Genomic DNA, 23,207 nt, shown 5'->3' on the forward strand with positions numbered 1-23,207 from the left:
GAGGAAGTGCTGACTCAGCTGAGACCTGAACAAGGTAGGGAGACAGAGGGCCTTCCAGGTAGGGGGAATAGCATGTGCAAAAGCACAGTGGCAAGGAACTGCAAGAAACTTAGGTCAGGCTGAGGGTAAGCTGGTCTCAAGCCATGCATTCCAAGCCCTTCTTTGAGGATGTGTCCCAGCTGCCCTCCTTGGTTCCTGGTAGGATGACGCTGTGGAACGCTGCAGCCGCCCCGAGCCACCTCGTGAACACTTTGGACAGAGGATCCTGGTCAAGTGTCTGTCACTGAAGTGAGTGTGCTGACTTGCCCCTCCAGACGTACAAGGCTCCACATTGGTTAGCATGCACGTATGCACACACTGGCCATTTGCTGCTCAAGCCAGGCCACAACTGCGTGCAGCCCTAAGACCCATGAGGCCATCTATGCACTTTATTTAGGTGGGAAGTCAGACTTCCTTTTCTTCTTCAAAGCCACTAGTCCTTAAGCACTAGCTATATGCCAGGCTCTGTTCTCAACCCTTCGTGTGTGTTACCGCTAATCTTCACAACCTTGTGACATAGGTGCAGGGAGGGAAACTGAGGCACAGAGTGGCAGTCATCATACCCGAGATCACAAGCCGTGTGAGGCCAGAGTCTGGCACTCACTTTGCTAGGACCCAGGCTGGAGGGGGCGCTGGCTCCCAGCTGACCAAGGCCCCTTCCACATTGGTCTCTGGGAGCTGCCAGAAGTGCGTGGGAATGGAGCTGAACAGGATGTGGCCTTGGACCTGAGCCCAGCCCTGCCCCTCCCCACCCTGAGTTCCTGCCTGGATGGAGGCAGGAAAGGGAGGCCCTGGTCTGGCCTGAGGCCCGGGTGGGCTGCCTGCCCCTAGCACTAGGGTTGGGAATCAGCTCTAGGAGTATCTAGTCATTCAACAAACACTCATTGACCACCTACTGTGTACAAGGCCTGTAACCATGGGATGACCGTGCAGGGCTCTCTAGGAGGGGGGGACATAGCACACCCAAAGGCTGGGAGATGTCTGAAGAGGGAAAACAGGCCAAGAGGTGGCAGGGCTGGATTTTGTTCCCAGCATACTGGGGAGCCTCAAATTGTAAGCTTTAAAATGCTTCCTTAGGACTCACGTGATGGGTGGGGGTCACGAAGGCAGAGTAAGACAGGGAGGTGGTTATAGGGACCTTTGAGGTGAGTGAAGATGAGACTCAGCCCAGGATGAGAGGGGACACCCCAGAAGGGGAGAGAGGGAGGCCCAGGGATTGAGAATTTAAAATTGGGGGGGGGGAGTATTGTGCCAAAAGCTTCCCCCATATCAACTGAACAAGAGCCATAGTTTCAGGGAAAGGGCTCTGTGTGGGTTACCTGGGGTGAGTGGGGTCTCAGTGCCTCTGTTTCACCTTTTGCAAAATGGGACAGGCTTTTCCTGCAAGCCCTTGAGTAGCAATTCTTTGTGGCCCAATGGAAATTAGCCCCACCACCAAGATGCACCAAGTCTGGGCTGGGTCTCAAGAGGGAGAGGAATGTGTGGATGGTGGGAGTGTTAGGTAGGGCAGCCTCTGCCAGAGTTCTCCATTCATGTAGGTTTGAGATCGAAATTGAACCCATCTTTGGCATCTTGGCCCTGTATGATGTGCGGGAGAAGAAAAAGGTAGGAATCCCTTTCTTCCCTTTCCTACCCCAACCTTCCTAGTTGCAGGGCAGTGGGCTTCCTGGAGGTGGTGGCTCAGCTGCCTTTCGTGTCCCCAGATCTCAGAAAACTTCTACTTTGACCTGAACTCGGACTCCATGAAGGGGCTACTGCGGGCCCATGGCACCCACCCTGCCATCTCCACCCTGGCCCGCTCTGCCATCTTCTCCGTGACATACCCCTCACCTGACATCTTCCTGGTCATCAAGGTGCTGGCTGGGGCTAGGTCAGGGGGTGATAATGGTAAACGCCAGAGGTGTGGTCCCTGCTTTCATGGGAGAGGATGGACATGTCACCAAGAAGGGTGATCAAGTCTGTTGTGAGGGAAGCACAATCAGCTGGGCAAGCCCAGAGGAGGCTCCTGACCCAACCGAGGTGGGGAGAAATCACAGAGGGCTTCCATGGAGAGGTGATGGCTAAGCCAAGCCCCATGACTGGGTACCCTGGGGAGAAATAGCATCCGGGCACATGCAAATGGACATTTAGAATTCTTTTTTTTAAGTTGAGAGTTTTTCAGTTTATTAGGGGAAGAAAGACCTAGTTGGCACATTTGTGTGAGATTTTCTGTTTTTAGAAATGGGCTCAAATTTTCTTCCCCAAATTTCAAATAGGTTATGCTAATTACACTGAGACCTTTAGGCAGACACTGCTCATGGTCAGTCAGGCTATATGGGGATTCCTACCTTTAACATAACAGCAGCCTCAGGAGATGGGGGTTGCCATGGCCCCCATTTTACAGATGAGGAAACTGAGGTACAGAATGGGTTGGGGACCTGTTTAGGCTCCCACAGCCCCCAAGTGGTCAGGATAGGGGTCTGGCCTTGCTTGGAGTGGCCTAATGGAAACTTTTTGTTTGTATACTAACAAAATATAAATGTAAATGTAAAATATAAAATATAAATGTAGAGAAATATGGAGACCCGGGTTTGCAGTGGGTTCAAAGGGTGGGGGAAGGGGCAGCCGGCCAGACAAGCCAACTGCTAGTGTTCAATCCCGAGGACAGTGGGAACCATGGGAGGTGTTGGAGGGAGAGCCTTAGTTGGATGGAGTGAGTGGCTGAGGGCCCAGGAGGGGGCCAGACGATTGGGAATGCGGTGGGAACTTGGGGTCCCAGGCTGCACCTCACTGGCCCCGCCTGCCCCTCAGCTGGAGAAAGTGTTGCAGCAAGGGGACATCAGCGAGTGCTGCGAGCCCTACATGGTGATGAAGGAGGTGGACACGGCCAAGGTAAGCAGGTGGAGGCTGCGCGGGGTGGTGAAGGGGTCCCGGGGCAGGGCAGGTCCTGGATTCAGTAGGCCTGGGGCACTGAGCGGGTGGGGCATGTGTGTGGGGGGGGTGTCCCCACAGAACAAAGAGAAGCTGGAGAAGCTGCGCCTGGCGGCCGAGCAGTTCTGCACCCGCCTGGGCCGCTACCGCATGCCCTTCGCCTGGACGGCGGTGCACCTGGCCAACATCGTGAGCAGCGCTGGGCAGCCCGACCGCGACTCCTCGGACTCCGAGGGGGGTGAGGAGGCGGGGCCGACGGGCCGGGGGCGGGGCCAGAGGGGAAGGGGCGGGGCCACCGGGGAGCGGAAGGGGCGCCCTCTGCTGGCCGGACTGGGTACAAGGTTGAGTCTCCTCGTGCCCTGGCCCTCGCCGCCTTCCTTTCACCTCTGCCCCCTCCATCGCCGTCACTGCCTCCCCTAGAGCGCCGACCTGCCTGGACTGACCGCCGCCGTCGCGGGCCCCAGGATCGGACAAGTAGTGGGGATGACACCTGCAGCTTCTCTGGATTCCGCCCAGCCACGCTAACCGTCACCAACTTCTTTAAGCAGGTGTCGAGGCCGTGGGGCTGGGGGAGGGTTTCCCAGGGACAACCCCTGTTGCCCCACTGCGGGCGCACGGGCCTCCGGGACCCAGTTTACATGGGCATGTCCCGTGCAGGAGGCCGAGCGGCTCAGTGATGAGGACCTCTTCAAGTTCCTGGCTGACATGCGGCGCCCGTCTTCTCTCCTGCGGCGCCTGCGGCCAGTGACTGGTGCGTGGTGCATCTTGTAAATAAGAGCTGACACTTCATGCAGTCACTCAGCAGACCTACACTGAGTACCTGCTGTGCCGGGCCCTGGGGACCCAGTGGTGACCCTGACACAAATCCCTGATGTCAGGGGCGGGATGGGAGTCATAGACAAGAAATACAATGTGACAGATCGTGGGTCAAATGGGGGACATGGTAGCAGTGGGGACATGGGTCCGGAGGGTAGAGCTGATCAAATGTGGGGGCAAGATACAGCAGTTGAAGGTGACTTCTGGCCTTAGCACCGGAGGGACAGCCACTAGAGGGCATCATGGAAAAGTCAGAGCCCTGACCCTGCAGCCCAGAGAGGGTGGGGCTGAAGTGGGAAGCTCCCAGGCAGGTGCAACCCTCGCCTCTCTCCTCAGCCCAGCTCAAGATCGACATTTCCCCCGCCCCTGAGAACCCACACTTCTGCCTCTCCCCGGAGCTGCTTCATGTCAAGCCCTACCCAGACCCCAGGGGCCGGCCCACCAAGGAGATCCTGGAGTTCCCTGCCCGTGAGGTCTATGCCCCTCACACCAGCTACAGGTACGGCCCCTCAGGCCCAGCTGGGCACTCGAATGGAGCGGGGAGGGGGCGGTATTCATGCATCACGCAAGGCGAGGTACCCTTTCTCCCAGACACACGCAGACACCCGGAGTGAGATCTCATTACTCCGCTTTAATGTAGGGGTGTGTACGCATGAAGTGTCCTGTGTCCTGCCTCCACCCCTCCTCAACGGGGGCCGTGTCCTCTGCCCGTGGCCCCGCCTGCTTCCGTCTCTCCTCTGTGGCCAGGAGCAGGCCCCAGCCAGCACCCTGGCCGACCCCAAGCACGGGCAGCTCCTCCTTGTTTAGGGGCCGCGTGGGGCATGGCCACATCCCGCAGCGAATGACCGGTCCTCAGTTCTGCCCAGGCAGGCTCAGGCCGGGAGCGCCGCCGTGTGGAGTCTGGAAGGGAGATGAGGCTCAGCCAAGGCAGAGGGGCCCCCATCCCGTCGCCCAGCACACCTGTCCGGCAGCCCTGCCCATCCAGCCCCCTCCAGCCTCACCTCTCCTGGATCTGTCGTAGCCGGTGTTGCTGCGCTGCCATCTCCTGCCCCTGTCGCTGCACGTGGCCAGTGAGGGCCCACACGATGTGGCTCTGCTTGTCAGCGTGGGCCTGTGGGGTCAGGGCCAGCAACCTCAGCTGGGGCCAACTCCCCTCCCTGTCCCTCAACCCTGCCCAGGGCTGCCTACCCTCCCCCCAACTGCTTCTGTGTGACCTAACAAGTCACTGCTGCTCTGTGGCCTCAACTTCCCCATCTGTTATGTGGCGATGCCATAGGACTTGCTTCTAAGCATGATATGGATTATTAAGAGGCACGGCAGGGTAGTTACTGGGCGCTCGAGAGGTAATACCAGTTACCCTAATAGTTATTGAGTAACTTCTATATCCCCTGCCCCATGCTGAGTATTTTGTCTGCATTGAGTCCCTGTCTCTGCTCTGAGACATGAATTGTTGCCCCTATTTGCCAACAGGGAAACTGAGGCATGGTAAGGGGCAGGGATTTTGCCCAGTGTCACATAAGTTAGAGGCAATGGCAGGGAGGCTGATCGGAAGATGTCTCTGGGACTCAAGGCTCAGGAATGAGTTCTTCAGTCTCGCCTCCACTAGGGCCGGGAGCCTCTTACCTTTAAGGCCTCAAATTCTTGCCGGGAATGGCCCAGCCAGGCGCCCCTCAGCCGGACTTCTAGCCGCTGCATGCTCTCCCGCAGCATCTGCTGTCCCTGGGCCACCTCCCTCAGTGCCTGGGCTGTGGCCGCTGCTTGCAGCTTTAGAGCATCCTCCTCCACCTGATCGATAAATAGTGGGTGTTAGTAGGATGACCAACTTGCCTAGTTTTAGCATGGAAGTCCTGTATTCCAGGGATCCTCCCTCAATCCTGGGCAAACCCAGACAGTTGGTTACCCTAGACGACTCTACCGCAAACTCCTACCCACCCCACGGTGCCCCAACTGCAGTGCCCACCTGCATCTCCAACAGGCTTGTGCGTAGCTCCTGGGCTGCATCCCGGCCCCGGCTGACCTCCTGCCCCAGAAGCCCCAGTACATGGCCGTAGAGTCCCAGGCTGTGCCCAGCCTTTGTCAGCCGTGCCTCTGTGGCCCTGTACACACCATTGAGGGCCTGACCCAGCTGCAGAGCCCCGTGGAAGAGGAGGGTCAGCTCCTCCTGTTTTGCCGGCTCCAGGCCCCCCACGGGAGCTGCAGAGGCAGGCCGGGCCACCGTTGCCAGGGCGCACAGTAGGCACAGTGTGAGCTTGGGCATGGCTGAGGCTCTGAGGGTGCGGCTGCGGCGCCACCGCCGCCACCTTTTATGTCCCAGCACCCCGTTAACCCCCGGTCAATCGTTAACCGGCCAGCTGGGCAACCCGTGTTGTGCAAGGGCCTGGCGGTGGTGAGACAGTTGCATCAGGCGAATGTCTGGCTAGGCCACGCTGAGATCACGCCGACTGGGGCTTGGGGCCAGGTGTGGACTGGGGGGCACTGGGAGAGGACAGGCCTGGACCCCACTGGGGGAACCTGAAGCTTGGAGCCTCAGTTTCCCCACCAGTGGAAGGGATAACAGCAGTAACAGGCATGGTAACGACAGTAGTAGTGATAGTGAGCGTCTTCGCACCGATCATTCACCTGGCCATGCTTCAGGGCCCTGACGTTAGCTGGCTTCCCCATGCCCTTCCCACAAGACCGTGATGTTGGGGTCTGTGCTGGCCTGCTTGACACCTGGGGAAGCAGGTGCAGGTGGCAGAGACTCTCCCAAGGCCATACAGCCTGACTCCAGGACCCGGGGGTGCCCTGGATCGGCGCTAACTGCCATTTCTGCTCCTTGGATGACTGGGCAAGTGCCTCTATTTCCCCTACCTGTAGAACAGAAGGGACATTCATCCCCCCTCTTCGGCTGCTTGGAGAAATAAAGGAGTTGTTTCACATTGAGCACTTAGAACAGAGCTGGGCACACAGTAGGTGCCCTAGGAATGTTCGGTACGATCCTTGTCGCTCCGGTTGCTTATCATTACTGGTATTGTTATGAACGCTTGTCTGCCCCCATTTTACAGATAGAGAGACTGAAGCCCAGAAGGAGGTTGGGTCTTGCACAGAGTCACCCCAGGAGAGAGAGGCAGAACTCTGACTTTAGCCCAGCCCCGCTTCTGATTCTGGCCTGTTTCTCCAGCTGAGAGACAGGCCTCGTGACTCTAGTGGGTTCTCCTAGGGGAAGGGCAGGTCAGCCCAGGCGGAGCTCAGGCCTGACTGCTGACCACCTGGGCTACCTTCTTGGAACCCCGACCCCGAGCACCCGTCTGTCCCCACTTGGCACGTCCCCATGCCTCCTATGTGCCCCTGAAGTCGCTCTGCGTTCCTACCCTCTGCTGTGCCTTCTTCCCACCTATGCCCCGAGGGTGCCTCTCTGCCCCCACTCTGTCAGTGACACCTCCCTCCTGGTGCCCCTAATTGCTCTCTCCATACCCCACCCTCGGTGCCCCAGCGGCATGGCCATTGCCCCCCTGTGTCCCAGGCCAGGATTGTGCCAGCAGTCCAGCCTCTTCTGTCCCTCTGATGCCCCCCTGTCCCCGCAGGAACCTGCTGTACGTCTACCCACACTGCCTTAACTTCAGTAGCCGCCAGGGCTCCGTGCGCAACCTCACCGTGCGAGTGCAGTACATGGCCGGCGAGGACCCCAGCCAGGCCCTGCCGGTCAGTGGCCAGGCCTGGGGGAGAAGAGAGGGGTGTCCCAGGTGGGGTGTCCCAGGTGGGTCCCTCATGCATACCCTCCCCCAAGGTCATCTTTGGCAAATCCAGCTGCAGTGAATTCACGCGGGAGGCCTTCACACCGGTGGTCTACCACAACAAGTATGTGGGGACGTGATAGAGGGACGGGGCAGCGATGGGGACATGAGGGGACAACACAAGGGAAGGAGGCTACCTCCTAATGGGGGAACATGAGGCAGAGAGCAGACGGGGCCAGGCAGCCTTAGGGTATCCCTTGCTAGAGGGGATGGAGATGGCAAGGGGGTGTCCCAGCCCCCAGCAGAGCCCCCTGCCAGGTCCCCAGAGTTCTACGAGGAGTTCAAGCTGCGTCTTCCGGCCTGTGTGACTGAGAACCACCACCTGCTGTTCACCTTCTACCATGTGAGCTGCCAGCCCCGGCCAGGCACAGCGCTGGAGACTCCCGTGGGCTTTACTGTGAGAGCCCCACCAGCCCCGTCCCCTCCCCGCACCCCAGCCCTGCTGACCCCTCTCTGGCCCCATCCCTGACCCCCAGCCTCTCCCCAGTGGATCCCACTGCTGCAGCATGGCCGCCTGAGGACCGGCCCCTTCTGCCTCCCTGTGTCCGTGGACCAGCTCCCGCCCAGCTACTCTGTGCTCACACCGGACGTATGTGTGCTGGCCCCCTGCCTCTCCTCCCGAGGCCTTGTCCCCTGATGACACTGCCCAGGCTCATGGCCCCTCATCCATGCCCTGCCTTCCTTCCCATCAATACCCCTGGGAGCCTTTTAGTCCTGTGTTGGGGCCCCATCACCCCCGTTACTGCTTGTCTATGTCCTGCTGACCCATGTGTCCCTCTCTGTCCCCCGCTGTCTTTCTGCTCCAGGCCCCCATTAGCAGTCCTGCCTGCCTCCTTGACCACACACGATCCCTTCCCCTGTAGCTCTTCCAAGGGCCCATCACCCCCATTAATGCTGTCACCCTCCTGCTTACTCCCGTGAGCTGCCATTAATGCCCCGGGGACCTCAAGTTCTCCCATCATGCTCCTTCCTGACCCATTCCCCTTGGTAATGTTCACCCCAGGCCTCCTCCGTTCTCTGCTCCTCTGTTAGGACCCCGGGCTTCCAGCCTGCCCCGGGAGCCCCCCACCCACGGTACTCCCTCCTGTCCGCGCCTCCCTGGGCTGGTGCCCTGCTGCTCCCTGAGGTTGGGCTGTGCACCACCCACGGTGTTGCAAGTGGCTGGGGCTGGTGGCCTGATCGGCGCGGGAGGGCTGCCCGGTGCCCACCTGCTGTGTCGCTCCCGCAGGTGGCGCTGCCGGGCATGCGCTGGGTGGACGGCCACAAGGGCGTGTTCAGCGTGGAGCTCACTGCTGTGTCCTCTGTGCACCCCCAGGTAGGGGGCGGGGGGAACCCAGGAGTCCGGCCCCGGGGTTGAGCAACAGTTCCCGCTGGCCAGGGTGGCCTGGCCTCAGGCCACGGACGTGACTTGGGTCAGCCAGGCCAGGCTCCCAGGGAAGCTGCTGACTCAGGCAGGGGTGGCCCTACCAGTGGCCATCCCAGCTGGGGGCTTTGGCCCTTTGCATGATCTCTCCTCCTCGCCGCTTCTGTGGTCACTCCCCCTCTCTCTTCCATCCAACTACCAGCTCATCCCTTGTCTCATATTTAGTCCATTCATTGATCCCTGGCCTTGGTTTTCTGCCCATGGAGCACTCCCCATCCGCACCCCCAGGGTCTTTCCAGCCATGGAACCCTGGCCCCACCCTGCTCACCCCAGGCAACTGCCCCGCCCCCAGGACCCTCATCTGGACAAGTTCTTCACCCTGGTGCATGTCCTGGAGGAGGGGGCCTTCCCATTCCGCCTCAAGGACACCGTGCTGAGTGAGGGTACCGTGGAGCAGGAGCTGCGGGCCAGCCTAGCAGCCCTGCGCCTCGCCAGCCCCGAGCCACTTGTTGCCTTCTCCCACCACGTGCTGGACAAGCTCGTACGTCTAGTTGTGCGGCCTCCAATCATTGGCGGCCAGATTGGTGAGCGGGCACAGCCTGAGACCTGTTTCCCCATCTGAGAAGGGCCCCTCAGCGCCCCCCCCGTCCTGGGTGACCTCTTAGAGTCCACTTATCTTTCTGGCCTCGATCCTCTCTGAAAAATGGCTCCCAACCCCCTGGGCCCAGAGCAGGTGTGCTGTGACCTTTTGGTTGGCCACATACACAACCCCTTGGAGAGGTGGCAGCAGATAGGAGGTTCCTTGGGGAGGGAGAAGGCCCTGGGCTTTGGCACTTGACCTCTGTTCTGCCCGGCAGTGAACTTAGGTCGTGGGGCCTTTGAAGCAATGGCCCATGTAGTCAGCCTTGTCCACCGGAGTCTGGAGGCTGCCCAGGACTCCCGTGGTCACTGCCCGCTGCTGGCTGCCTATGTCCACTATGCCTTCCGACTGCCTGGCACTGAGCCCACCTTCCCAAGTGGTAAGTGTTGGTGGGAGGCCCTGGGGGACAGGAGGTATCTGGGAGGAGAGCATCCCAGCCAGCAGAATGGCATATGCAAAGGCCCAGAGGCCATACAGACCTTGGCTGGTTTAAGCAACTCGCAAGAATGAGAGTTTTTGTTCACTCCTCCCCTCACCCCCAAGGATGTGGTCTTTGTTGCTTGACTGGTGGGCGGTTCAGCCTATGAACAAGCATCTGCAGTAGGCTGAGAGCAGAGACTCAGCTGGACTGCCCAAGTTTGAATCCCAGCTCTGCCTCCTACAAACTCTGTGACCCTGGGCAAGTGACTTCACATCTCTGGGTCCATTTTCCATTAGTGAGACAAGGATAATAATGGTCATCGCCGCACAGGGGTGCTGGTGATAGTAAATGAACTAGTAATCCATACAACAGGCTTGGGACAGTGAGCGCTCAATACAGTTGGATTCTCTTTTATTTGCTAAGCAATTAATACTAAGCACTAACTCCTCTGGGCACTTACTACGTGCCAGGCTCTGTTCTTGGGGTTTGTCAGTCTCCCCCAAATCACTATAAGCAGCAGCCATTAGCATGCCCGTCTTTATAGGCAAAGAGCCGTGGAGGCTCAGAGACAGAAAGTGACTTTTCAAAGGACAGCAGTGACTTTATGGAAGGGGCAGGGGGCTGACCATCTTGCCTCCATCCTCAGGGTCCCCTCCGGTGGCGGTACAGCCGGCCACGCTGGCCCGTGGCCCTGGCCGCCCTGCAAGCCTCTACCTGGCCCGCTCTAAGAGCATCAGCAGCAGCAACCCCGACCTGGCCGTGGCCCCGGGCTCTGTGGACGACGAGGTCTCCCGCATCCTGGCCAGCAAGGTAGGGCGAGGGGGCCCTGGGGTCTCTAGCCATGGCTGCCGGGTGGGCGGGCGAAGGATCTCACTGTTGACAGAGGACAGGAAGTGCCGGACAGCAGCATGGACAGAAGCTGACTCTGGGCAGCAGGGCTGGTCTGTGGCTGTGACAGCTTGGGAGCAGTGACTCAGACTTTGCCCTGGGCTCTGCACTCCAAGGCCAACCCAAGGATGGGTGGCTGGAGGTTGGCCTGGTTGAAAAAAGCACTCTGTACACAGTGGCGCAGGTGCGTCTGTGCACGAATACACACAGGTGCATATACTCACGTACCCCATGCATGAAGGTGCACGGGGCACATACGTACGTGCACTCCCTGTACGGACGCCCACGGGAGCATAGACTCACGGACCCCGTGCACCTGTGTGCCCGTGCCTTGGCCAGGGTCGCGTGGGGTCCCGGGCAGTGCTCACGCTTGGTGCTCCGTGCTCTCCTCCCTGCCTTCTGCCCACGGACTCTACCACTTCCCCGTGTGTCTCCAGGGTATCGACCGCTCACACTCCTGGGTGAATTCTGCTTATGCTCCAGGAGGCAGCAAGGCTGTGCTGCGACGGGCACCCCCTTATTGCGGGGCCGACCCCAGACAGGTGCCCTCCCTACCTGTCCCTGCATGACCCCAACTTGGCATGAGCTCCTCCCATCTTCCTGGCTGTGGCCCACTAACCTCGGGGAGCTGCCTGAAGGAGGCAGCAGACCCCTCCTGCCTTTGTTTAGGGGCTGTGGAGTCAGGGTGGTAGGCACAGCCTTTTGCTGCCATACAGACTACAGCCTCAGGCAGAGACAGAAGGATGCAAATAGCATGCAAATGATATGCAAACCAAGCCCCTGTAACCTCACTGCCTCGCATGGCCTGTTTCTCTTCCTTTAATCCACTCTGTTCTGGAGATTCTCAACTGTCCCCTTGACATAGCCACCCCAATCATGCCACAGGGCCGGGACTGACCCCCTGGGCTCTCCCATCCTATTTCAGGCAGGCTGACTCTGCGGGCAGCCCCCTTTACCCTCGGCCCCTTCCCAGGGATCTGGTGTGGGGAGGGGCTTTGCCCTCAGACAGACCTGGGCCCGAGTTCTCTCTCGCTCTGCTACCACTACCGGCTCACCCCGTGCCCCAGGCTCTGAGTTTTCACATGTGGTAAAGACTCAAAGCAAAGTGTTTAGCGCAGTGGTCCCGAACCTGGGAACGCGTTAGGGCACCAGGGGCGGGACTTTCTTGGGATAGATCTCACTCAGTCCAGCCTGGCCTCTGAGCTGACAGGTAGCCTATCTCCCAGATAGGCACTGATTGAACAAACACACGAGTATGTAAGTGCAGGGTATGAAAAAGCCTGAAAAGAAACAAACAGAAATGAGGCCACCAGCCTCCTCTGGGTGGCCTGGGTGGGGGGGAGGGGGGCTCTCCAGGGAGATGACATTTCTGCTGGGACCTGAAGAGTGAGACAAAGCCAGCCAGGGAAGGGTAGGTATTCCAGGTGGAGAGAAAGGCATGTGCAAAGGTTGGGACTGAGCTCAGAGTCCCCCAAGGTACTGAAAGGAGGCCACCCGTGTGGTTTCCCTATACACTTTATTCCAGCTCCGTGAAAGCCCTGAAGGCAGGCCCGCGGACTGTTAGCAGCAGGGGACCTTTTGGACAGTCTTCTCCTGAGATGGCTGGAAATCTGGGTTCATGGGTCCTGCCCCCCCCTCCCCGGTATCTTTAAAAGGGCCTCCCCCAGTGTCCTCACTCTCTAAGGTGTCAGCTGGGTCTCGAAGAGCACCTAGCAGGGGACAAGGTAGAGGGAGGGTGGGCATTCCAGGCAGGAGGTGACACTGAAGCTGGCTTTTGCTGTGGGTGGCCTATCTGGTATGTGCCAAGGAGCCAGGGCCCTGCTGAGACTGTGGGAAGCGGGGGTCCCTCGAGTAATGAGGCCTGGGCAGGTTCCAGGGGTCAGGCCAGCTCCGTCTTTGGGCCTCCTCTCCTTGCCAGCAGCCTCACCTCCTGACCAGCAAAGGAGGAGCGGGGAGTAGATGGAATGTGGGTCCCCACCCCATTTCACAGATGGGGGCATGGAGGCCAGCGAGGCTGCACACAAGGCTGGAACAAGGCCAGGCCTGGAACCTGGGGCTCTCGGCTGCTCCTGCTGCATCTTATCAGCATCTCCTCTCACCTCTGTCCTCTTTCTCTCTCTCTACCCTCACTTGGGCCCCATGTCTATACTCTGCTCCCCTGTCTCTGCTTCCTCCTCCACCTCATTGCTCTCCTCCATCCACCCCGACCTCATGACCTCACGGACTCTCTCCCCTTCTCTGCCCTCACCATGTCCACCCTCCCACCCTCACCTCTGCATCTCACCAACGGACTCCTGTGCCCATTCTCACCTTTTCTGTCTACCCTGCTGGGCACCCCTTTCCTCTTTGTTATGCTTTTCATCCCCCCTCCATCACATCTTTATTATCTCTGCTCTCTCATCCATGGCCCGGTGGCCTGTCCACACTGGCACATCCGTCCCCCATCCATACCAATCATCTCCTCCCTGTCCATACCACCGGCAACCTCACTAACCCCCCTTGCCATCCCATCCTCTTCACCTCATCCCATCCTAGGCCATCGATTGCAGCTCTAGCCGAATTTCTTCCTACCTCGAGGGCTCCTCCTTGGCCCCACCAGCCAACCAGCCGAGACCCACTGTGCAGAAGGTAGTGGGACGCAGGGGGGGTGGGTGACACAGTGTTGGCCCTGGAGCTCCTGTCTCCCCCGAAGCCCGGCAGGGTTTAGAGGGCCCAGGGAAAGGGCATGCTGATTCTTGCTCCCTCTCCTCCTGCATGGTCTCCGGCTGCACTAACCCCAAGCCATCCAGCTGCATCCAACCCCCGTTATGCCCTCCAGAGGAGGGAACGGGGGGAGGTGTGGGGGGGGACTCCTCAGTTCTGTGACCCTTGCCTCTGCCCGCAGCTGCTGCACGAGGAGCTGGCTCTGCAGTGGGTGGTCAGTAGCAGCGCCGTGCGGGAGGCCGTCCTGCAGCACGCCTGGTTCTTCTTTCAGCTCATGGTGAGACACCTTCCTCCCTGCTTGAGAGCACGTGCTGCCCAGGGGAGATCCTCTCCTCGGAGAGAGAAGCTCCCTGAGATTGTACCTGAGACCCCTGAGAAATGGTCCCAAGAGACACCCCCCTGTAGGGAGATAAGACACAGGTAAGGGGATCTCTCCCTGGAGAGAGACCCCCTGAAACTTACCTGAAACCCCCTTCACAGAAAGAAGACCCCCCACCTTCCCTAGGAGATTATAGAGACCATTGAGAGACCCTCTAACCAGTGAGGAGCCCCCTCCCTCTTGAGCTATCCCCATAGAGAAAGAGCATCCCTGTGCTCAGACTTGAGACCTCTGTACCAAACTCTTCCACAGGTGCCTTGAAGGATCCCTGGTAGATATAACCCCCCCCCAGTCTGGTGGCACCATCAAACCCCACCCAGGGGTCCCTCAGATCCCACTCCTGGGGCCCTACCTTCTGGCCTACCCACATATTTAGATCCAGGAGACCTCCTCCAGCCCCTCTCAGGCTCCCTCAGCCTCCCCACCCCTGCACCCTGCTGAGACCCGCTCAGAGTCTGCCCATTGCCAGCTCAAGCTTTGTGTTGAGTCAGGGCTCCAGGTGCCTGGGTGGCTCAGTTGGTTAAGTGTCTTCCTTCAGCTCAGGTCATGATCCCAGGGTCCTAGGATTGAGCCCTGCTTTGGACTCTGCTCAGTGGGGAGTCTGCTTTTCCCTTTCCCTCTGCCCCTCCCCCCGGCTCGTGCTCATTCATTCACTCGCTCTCTCTCAAAATAAATAAATAAATAATTTTTTAGAGATTTTATTTCTTTTTTCATGAGAGACACAGAGAGAGAGGTAGAGACACAGGTAGAGGGAGAATCAGGCTCCCTGTAGGGAGCCTAATGAAGGACTCGATCCAGGATCCCCGGATCATGACCTGAGCTGAAGGCAGGCGTTCAATCACTGAGCCACCCAGGTGCCCTAAATAAATAAAATCTTTAAAAACAAAGAGTTGGGTCTCAGTCCATACCCACGACCCCTTATGCTCACCTCTAGCCCATGTGCTTTGCTGCTAGAGCACCGCTCACAACCCCTCAGGCCCTGCCCCCTTCTGTGAACCCCCCTGATCAGTCCCTCAGGCCCCACTTCATTCTCACCCTGCCCCCCCCAGGTGAAAAGCATGGCGCTGCACCTGCTTCTGGGCCAGCGACTGGACACACCCCGTAAGCTTCGTTTCCCTGGCCGCTTCTTGGATGACATCATGGCCCTTGTGAGCTCCGTGGGCCTGGAGGTCATCACCCGGGTATACAAGGTGTGCGGGAAAGGGAGTCAATGGGTGGGGTCTGAGAGAGGACATAGAGCCAGCCAGGTTAGGGCACCATGAACCCCCTTGGCCAGATCAGTCTGTTCACTCAGCATCTATTTCTTGAGCACTAACTGTGTGCACAGTCCCGTGCTGGTTGGTAGACAGCAGTGAACAAAACAGATCCAAATCCATGCTTTTGTGGAGCTGACTTTGCGAGGAGACTTGAAGGAGTAGAAAGAGCACTCTGCCATGGAAGGGCCTTCTGGGCAGTGGAAACAGCAAGCGCAAAGGCCCTGAGGTAGGACCATGCTTGGGCTGTTAGAGCAGTTAGGAGGTAAGTATGGCTGGAGTGGAGTGAACAAAGTGGGAATGGGAGTTGATGGGGATGCGGAGGTGGACAGAACAGATCCATTAGTCTTTAGCACAGTGCCAAGTACAGTAAGTGCTCAAGAAATGGACATTGATGTTCTGAGACCTTGATCGTTGCTTGTGCAGGTCCTAGATCACTAATTCCAGTGTTCACAGGAGCTAGGCAGGCAATAATAATAATGATAATAGTAATAATATTGAGCATTTGTTGAGCACCTACTGTGTATCCTAAACACATTAGATGGATCATATATTAAATTCTCCCAAACACCCCCATGGAGTTGTCTCCATCTTACTGGTGGGGAAACCGAGGCAGAGAATGACCAGGTAACAACCTGACACTGCACCACTGAGAAGGGGCAGAATGGGGATTTGAACCCAAGCCACCAGCTCCAGAGCCCACACCCTTACCAACCTGGGAGGAGTGGGGCTTATGGTGGCTTATACTGGGGGACATGTATCCATTGGCTATGGCCAGAATGCTTGATTTTTAAGGAGAAATGGGACTTCTGAATTTGATAGCAACTTTCCAGATTTTTGAAATGCTGGCCCAACCCAAGTCAACCCTTGTGCAATCTCCCATGACCTCTGGGCTGGGCTCAAAGTTCTCAACCTTGTTCCACTGGAGCCTCCCCAACGACTGATATTCCCAGGGGCTGACCCAGATTGTGAGGAAAGCACCGTCAGAATGGGCTATAGGGAAGAACAATGCCCTTGAGAATCAGCATCGTCAAAGCTGCTAGTGGCGCATCAGCAATGGGCCACAGTAGTTTCATTGCTTCACTTGACATTTATCGAGCACTGACTATCAAGCTCAGTGTACAAGGAAGACCCAGTCTCTGCTCCCCTCTGGACTCAGAGCTAATGCAGAGGAGCAGAGACCTATATTTTGTTTTTTGGGGTTACAGGGAATTGAGGTCCACTGCTGCTAACTTATGAAGCCACAGAATGGCTCATAGTAAGTAGCATGAGAGCAGAACAAGCATCAGCTAGGGCCGAAGCCATAGCAGCCTTCTGTTCCTCACCGTTGCCAGGCACATCCTACCCCAGGGCCTTTGCACTTACTGTTCTCTCTGCTCAGGATGCCTTTCTCATCTTGGCCCTTCCCATCTTTCAGGCTTCTCTCCAAACAGCACTCCATTCAGTTTTCTTCAAAACACATGGAACTATCTCCAATCCTTTTTTTATTGTCTGCGCCCCCCCCCCCCCCGCCAAAAGACTGAGTTGGATAAGCCACGAGGACCATGTCTCTCATTCACAGGGCTTGGCACATGGAAGATGCTCAGTATAGTCTTGTTAAATGATTGCCAAGAGCATATCAGGGCAGAGGTTGACTTGCTTGAACGTAATCGTTAAGTGGTTTAAATGTGACCAGAGTTTATTTCTGAGCATAGCTGGGTTGCAGGGGGTTCTACAGTGTGGGCCTGGCCATCGTGGTTCACCCTGGTGCCCACCACATGGGATGTGGCAAGTGGTGGGAACAGGAGGCCCTGCCCCTTGTTTATAAGTGATCAAGTCACTTCTTCCCAAATCCCACTGGATGTGGTCACGTGGTTACTCTCAGCTGTAAGGGAGGCTGGGAAATGTAGTCTTTACACAGCTCTGAACTTGGAAGAAGGGTTCCAGTACCCTTAGCGGGGGGAGAGGATTTGGGGGAAGTCAGCACCCAGTTTCTGCCATCCATATTGCATTATTCAAATCTAATGAAAAGAAAGAAAACAGTGTTCTGAACAGAGTCCCAAGGAGTGTAGACATATAACTGTGGAAAGGAGAGGGACCCCCAGAGGGAAGAGGTCAACCAGGAAGGCCAGGTGTATCTGGAGGCTAGAAATGAGGGTGTGTCAAGAAGCCCCAAGCTCTGTGGCAATGAGAGGACTCCTGGAGGTCACTGGTGGCCTTGGTGAGAGCCAGGCCCAGTGTGGAGACCGAGGCTCAGTGGGACACATGGATGTGAGCTGACAGGCCCTGTTCCCCCAGGACGCAGAGCTGGCCGAGCGCCTCAACGCCAGCCTAGCCTTCTTCCTCAGCGATCTGCTGTCCCTGGTGGACCGTGGCTTCGTCTTCAACCTGGTCCGGATCCACTACAAGCAGGTAGGGGTAGACACGGTGGGGAAAAGTGCACCTGCAGTGACTGGGCGTGGTGCTGGGGGTGGTGGGCAGAGCCGTGTGAATGTCGCCCGCTGACCCCTTCCCCACAGGTAGCCACGCGGCTGCAGTCGGCCCCCAACCCAACATTGCTGCTGACCCTTCGCATGGACTTCACCCGCATCCTGTGCAGCCACGAGCATTACGTGACCCTCAACCTCCCCTGCTGTCCCCTGTCGCCCCCGGCCTCACCGTCACCCTCTGTATCCTCCACCACTTCCCAGGTTGGCGGGCCTCACTTCTGGCTCCTTCTCTTGACCTCTGACTACTCTCCTTCAACCAATCTTCTGGGGGATCCCTTGTTGATCTATTTTAGGGTGGGCCACTGCACGGGTAGTCTGACCTTTCCCCTCTGACCCCTCATTCTTGACAGTTTCTCATTTCTAACCCCTAAATCCTAATTCCCAACTAGGGTTCCATTTCCTCTTTCTCAGACTTCTGACCTTTGACTCCAGGCCCTGTCACCTGGCATATGGGTTAATTCCAATTTCTTACCTCTGACCCTTGACCCCTGACCTCCCATCCCTGCTTTCTCCTACGACCCTCTGCAGAGCTCCACCTTCTCCAGCCAGGCCCCGGACCCCAAGGTAACCAGCATGTTCGAGCTGAGTGGGCCATTCCGGCAGCAGCACTTCCTGGCTGGGCTCCTGCTGACAGAATTGGCACTGGCCCTGGAACCAGAGGCTGAGGGGTGAGCACAAGCCCTCTCTGGCCCCGGGCTGGCAAAAAGGTCCAGGAGCCATGTCCACTGCATCCTGAGCTCCTCACTCCCCAACAGGGCATCCCTGCTGCACAAGAAAGCCATCAGCGCTGTCCACAGTCTGCTCTGTGGCCATGATGCTGACCCCCGCTACGCCGAGGCTACTGTGAAGGCCCGTGTGGCTGAGCTGTACCTGCCACTACTGTCACTTGCGCGGGACACACTGCCACGCCTGCATGACTTTGCTGGTCAGTGGGCCAGGGCAGGAGGGGGCTACATGATCCTGGGGCTTCATTGATCACACAAGCTCAGATCAGAAGAGGTATGGGAGCAGGGTTAGGAACAAAAGCATGGGTGGCAGAGTCAGACAAGGGGGTTCAAGTGTGTGGTTGTGGGGTCCCAGGCAAGCCATTAGCCTCTCTGAGCCTCAAGGTTTCTCAACTGTTACATGGGTACAGTAGTAGCATCAGCTACTTCCTAGGGTTATGTGAAAATTTGGGGAGCGGCATCCTAGGACTCTGTCACCCCCCATACGTGAGGAGGGGGAGGTGGGGCATCAGGGTGAGGGGATGGTTGGAATCCCGTGTTCAGTCACTCACTCCTGTGCTAACATTCACTGGCACCTGGGGGATGGTGTACAGTTGGAAGTACAGACTTAGGATTTCTGGGTTGATCCCCTTTGTTATTTGGGGAAAATTCTTAGTCTTTACCTCTTGCAATTTCTTCTGCCTCATTTTCTCGCTTCTCTCCTTCTGGGACTCCAATTGCACGTATGTTAGACCTTTTGATTGCATCCCATGTATTTGCCGTGCTCTGCTCTGTTTTCCATTCTGTCTTCAGTTGGGGATCTTTCCATTCCCCTGTATTTAAGTTCACTGCTTATGTCTTCTCTGGCTGTGTCCAATCTTCTGTTAACCCCATCCACAAATTGGGAAGTTCAGATGTTATATTTTTCCGCTATACAGTGTTCATTTGATTTTTTTGTGTTTTTATAGATCCCCAGTTCTCTATTGAAATTTGCCATCGTTTTTGTCCATGTTTGTCCATCTTTCCTGCCACTTTATATTTTAAAGTCCCTTCTTTGCTAACTTCAACATGTGGTCATCTGTGTGCCTGCTTTTGTTGTCTCTTTTTCTCCCTTATCAATTATGTTTTCCTGCTTCTTCGTAGATCTTATACTTTGTTACTGTATTTTAGGCGTTGTGTGTAAATGAAGCATCAGAACTGAGGGAATGTCATCTTTTCCCAGTGACGGCTCCTCTTTCCTTCTCTTATGCAGATAGGAAAATGGGCTGATCACCTGCTAAGCTAGGTTAAGCTGGGCTGGAGCTTTAGTTAAACTCAGTTGACTCTTTGTTTCAAGAATCTCTGGGATGAGAGGAGATCTGTATTTGTTACCAGCTCCTATCTCTGGTGAGACTTATTTTGGGGAGGGCTATAGGGGTTACTCTTTTAAGGCTTTTTTTTTTTTTTAAGATTCTATTTATTTATTTGTGAGAGACACAGAGAGAGGGCAGAGACATAGGCAGAGGGAGAAGCAGGCTCTCTGCGGGGAGCCTGATGCAGGACTTGGTCCCAGGACCCTGGAATCATGACCTGAGCCAAAGGCAGATGCTCAACCACTGAGCCACCCAGGCACGTCAGGGGTTACTCTTTGAAGATCATAGAGTTTAGAAGCAGACTATTTAGGTTAAAATCCTATCTCTACCATTTACCTGCTGTGTGACCCCAGGCAAGTGACATAATCTCTCTGTGCCTCAGTTTCCTCATCCACAAAGTGGTGAGGATGAAAGTATTTATCTCATAGGCTTGTTCTGAAGATTAAGAGTTAATATTTTCAGAGTACTGAGAATAGCACCTGGCACATAGGAGATTCTATCTAAGTACTAATTGATACTATAATCCCAGTGGTGGCATTTATTACTATTATTGTTGTTGTCATTAATGCCATTGTTCCCATCATCATCATCATTGTAGTAAACATTTACTACTCCTGTGGGCTAGACCCCATTCTGAGTGTTGAGTATATAGCAGCAGCCAGAGCAGTTCAGGATTGTGATCTTACAAGCAATTGTATGATTGGTGTATCTAATGATGAGAACAAAAAGTGAGCTCTGTGAATAGATAACTGGAGATGTCACCCTGGTCTGGGGGAGCGCTGTCAAGGAAAGCTTCCCTGAGGAGGTGAACTCTAAGCTAGACTATGAGACAGAGATAGAATTTACCAAGGGTTCATTGTTCTGTCTTCCGGTCCCCTCCCCCACCAGAGGGCCCAGGTCAACGGTCAAGACTGGCCTCGATGCTTGACTCAGACACAGAAGGGGAAGGGGACATCGGAGGAACCATCAACCCCTCAGTGGCCATGGCCATTGCTGGTGGCCCCCTAGCCCCTGGCTCCCGGTCCAGCATCTCCCAGGGCCCAGTGGCAGTGAGTATGACGCTAGTCCCAGTTCTCAGAGACACCATCCAACCTGGTAATAGAAGTTATGTAAGGATATACTGATAAGTCAGTTCTTTTTTTTTTTTTTAAGATTTTATTTATTTATTCATGAGATATATATATACATATATATATGGAGAGAGAGACAGACAGAGACAAAGGCAGAGGGAGAAGCAGGCTCCATGCAGGGAGCCTGACGTGGGACTCGATCCTGGGTCTCCAGGATCAGGCCCTGGGCTGAAGGTGGTGCTAAACCGCTGAGCCACCCGGGCTGCCCCTTTTTTTTTTTTTTTTTAGGATTTTATGAGAGAGAAAGCTAGAGAGAGCACAAATAGGGGTGGGGAGAGGGAGAAGCAGGCTCCCTGCTGAGTAGGGGGCCCACGTGGGGCTAGATCCCAGGACCCCTGGATCAGGACCTTAGCCTAAGGTGGATGCTTACCCGACTGAGCCACCCAGGCCCCCCAAGTAGGCCAGTTCTCATCACAATATGGAGGGAATGAAAAATCAGCTCCGTCCCTCCTGAGCACCCTCTCCCCTGCTTGGCCCCAGGCTTCCCGCTCAGGCTGCCCCCTCTCTGCCGAGTCCAGCCGGACCTTACTGGTGTGTGTGCTGTGGGTCCTGAAGAATGCGGAGCCAGCCCTCCTGCAGCGCTGGGCTGCCGACCTTGCCCTCCCTCAGCTGGGTCGTCTCTTGGACTTGCTCTACCTTTGCCTGGCTGCCTTTGAGTACAAGGTATGGGGATGGGGGTGGGCTGGGCCGGGGGGCCTGGGGTACAAGAGGCAGGTGCTACAGGAAAGGGACAGAGTCAATCTTGAACCCGTCCTCTGTCCTCACAGGGGAGAAAGGCCTTTGAGCGCATTAACAGCCTCACGTTCAAGAAGTCACTGGACATGAAGGCCCGTCTGGAGGAAGCCATCTTGGGCACCATTGGAGCACGACAGGAAATGGTCCGACGGAGTCGTGGTGAGAGGGAGATGTACCCTGTGCACGTCCCCACCGGCCACTCCTGGCCTTTGTCTCAGGGACCCCAAGGAGGGGGCATCCCTACCTGTGTGTGTCGGCCTCACCTTTCCCAGAGAGAAGTGCACCCACCATCCCTGTGCACCCGGGTGTCTGTGTTCCCTGTCTGTTCTCACATGTCATTCATGTTTAGCTGTGTGCTCCCTTAGCATGCATGTGTCACCCGGTGTCCTTGGGGTTATCCCACGTGTGTATCTTAATGCCAGAGCGTATCTCCTCACGGTCACATATCCTTATGTTTTTGCACATCTGTGAACACACGCCTGCGTGTCTCAGAGAGGAGCCCATTTGGGAATCAGGAGAATGTACGCTGGCGGAAGAGCATCACACACTGGAGACAGACCTCGGACCGTGTGGACAAGTGGGTGTGGGCAGGGAGTAGTTTGCTGGGGTCAGACCAGTTTCCAGAGAACTGGTGTCCCTAGAGCAGCTAAGGGAGGGAGAGAGAGCTCAGCCTCCAACCTCCTCCCATCCCCTCCAGGACCAAGGATGAAATGGAACATGAGGCCTTGGTGGACGGGAACCTGGCAACTGAGGCCAGCCTGGTGGTTCTAGACACACTGGAGATCATCGTGCAGGTAGGACTTGAGCCAGCATATCCCTGACCTCTGACCCCGCCACCATGCCTTGTGATCTCTGTCTAGAATCCTTTTCTTTCCTTGACCCTGTAAGCAGCTCAGTTCCTAACAACTGGATTTTTGACATCCCCTCCCCACCGCCCATCTCCTCCAGACAGTGATGCTGTCAGAGGCCCGGGAGAGCATCTTAGGAGCAGTGCTAAAGGTTGTACTGTACAGCCTGGGCAGTGCCCAGAGTGCCCTCTTCCTACAACACGGCTTGGCCACACAGCGAGCCCTGGTGTCCAAGGTAAGCCCCACTCGACAGGCGGGGTTCTCACAGTAATAATTATAGCCCTTTGAGCACCCACTATGTGCTCAGCATCTTCCTGAGACAGATGCTCCTTAGCCATAGTTGACAGAGGAGGGAACTGAGGATCAGAGTGGCAGAGTCACTCACCCAGGGTCACACAGCAAAGGATTAACCCCAGGGCTGATTCTAAGGCCCACTGTGCTTGGCCAAAGAGGGCAGAACACAGATGCCCCTGCCAAAGTCCCCATCAGGGACCTTCTGTGACACAATGAGGAGGGGCTGAGCCGTGTCTGTCCTGCCCCGGCGGGCAGTTCCCAGAGCTGCTGTTCGAGGAGGACACCGAGCTCTGTGCTGACCTCTGCTTGAGGCTCCTGCGACACTGCGGCAGCCGCATCAGCACCATCCGCATGCACGCCAGCGCCTCGCTCTACCTCCTCATGCGCCAGAATTTCGAGATCGGCAACGTAAGTGGGAGCAGCGGGCAGAGGGCATGGTCTCCCGGAGGCTCTGGTGAGGGCAGCCAGCCGGGGGTGTTGGTGCAGCAGAT

At 56.6% G+C, this 23,207-nt stretch overlaps 2 protein-coding genes across 7 annotated transcripts in view; one reads left to right on the top strand and one right to left on the bottom strand.

Moving 5' to 3' along the window:
• DOCK6 (dedicator of cytokinesis 6) overlaps nt 1-23,207 on the top strand; it is a 42,212-nt gene that overhangs the window by 11,376 nt on the left and 7,629 nt on the right. For 3 of the 6 annotated variants that reach the window (XM_035702816.2, XM_025457574.3, XM_035702812.2), the window contains exons 7-37: nt 203-288; nt 1,578-1,644; nt 1,743-1,892; nt 2,830-2,910; nt 3,031-3,187; nt 3,370-3,497; nt 3,607-3,700; nt 4,102-4,264; nt 7,329-7,446; nt 7,532-7,602; nt 7,797-7,935; nt 8,026-8,127; nt 8,767-8,853; nt 9,254-9,485; nt 9,759-9,920; nt 10,609-10,772; nt 11,288-11,392; nt 13,386-13,478; nt 13,735-13,830; nt 14,982-15,122; nt 17,463-17,576; nt 17,684-17,854; nt 18,182-18,321; nt 18,409-18,578; nt 20,598-20,758; nt 21,320-21,502; nt 21,607-21,733; nt 22,067-22,151; nt 22,272-22,368; nt 22,523-22,657; nt 22,972-23,124. In XM_035702816.2, the coding sequence (XP_035558709.1) occupies nt 203-288; nt 1,578-1,644; nt 1,743-1,892; nt 2,830-2,910; nt 3,031-3,187; nt 3,370-3,497; nt 3,607-3,700; nt 4,102-4,264; nt 7,329-7,446; nt 7,532-7,602; nt 7,797-7,935; nt 8,026-8,127; nt 8,767-8,853; nt 9,254-9,485; nt 9,759-9,920; nt 10,609-10,772; nt 11,288-11,392; nt 13,386-13,478; nt 13,735-13,830; nt 14,982-15,122; nt 17,463-17,576; nt 17,684-17,854; nt 18,182-18,321; nt 18,409-18,578; nt 20,598-20,758; nt 21,320-21,502; nt 21,607-21,733; nt 22,067-22,151; nt 22,272-22,368; nt 22,523-22,657; nt 22,972-23,124 (3,972 nt within the window). Of the gene's footprint in view, nt 1-202; nt 289-1,577; nt 1,645-1,742; nt 1,893-2,829; nt 2,911-3,030; nt 3,188-3,369; nt 3,498-3,606; nt 3,701-4,101; nt 4,265-7,328; nt 7,447-7,531; nt 7,603-7,796; nt 7,936-8,025; nt 8,128-8,766; nt 8,854-9,253; nt 9,486-9,758; nt 9,921-10,608; nt 10,773-11,287; nt 11,393-13,385; nt 13,479-13,734; nt 13,831-14,981; nt 15,123-17,462; nt 17,577-17,683; nt 17,855-18,181; nt 18,322-18,408; nt 18,579-20,597; nt 20,759-21,319; nt 21,503-21,606; nt 21,734-22,066; nt 22,152-22,271; nt 22,369-22,522; nt 22,658-22,971; nt 23,125-23,207 lie in introns of those variants that run through there. The other 3 variants (XM_035702813.2, XM_035702814.2, XM_049098519.1) reach the window with 3 other exon arrangements.
• ANGPTL8 (angiopoietin like 8) lies at nt 4,377-6,340 on the bottom strand. The gene is made up of 4 exons (XM_025457575.3): nt 5,726-6,340; nt 5,389-5,550; nt 4,767-4,876; nt 4,377-4,665 (listed from the first exon to the last, which is right to left on the bottom strand). The coding sequence occupies exons 1-4, from the start codon at nt 6,020-6,022 to the stop codon at nt 4,638-4,640; spliced, it is 597 nt and encodes a 198-aa protein (XP_025313360.1). The 5' UTR covers nt 6,023-6,340; the 3' UTR covers nt 4,377-4,637.

Source organism: Canis lupus, chromosome 20, assembly GCF_003254725.2.
Source record: "Canis lupus dingo isolate Sandy chromosome 20, ASM325472v2, whole genome shotgun sequence".
Lineage (NCBI taxonomy): Eukaryota > Metazoa > Chordata > Mammalia > Carnivora > Canidae > Canis > Canis lupus.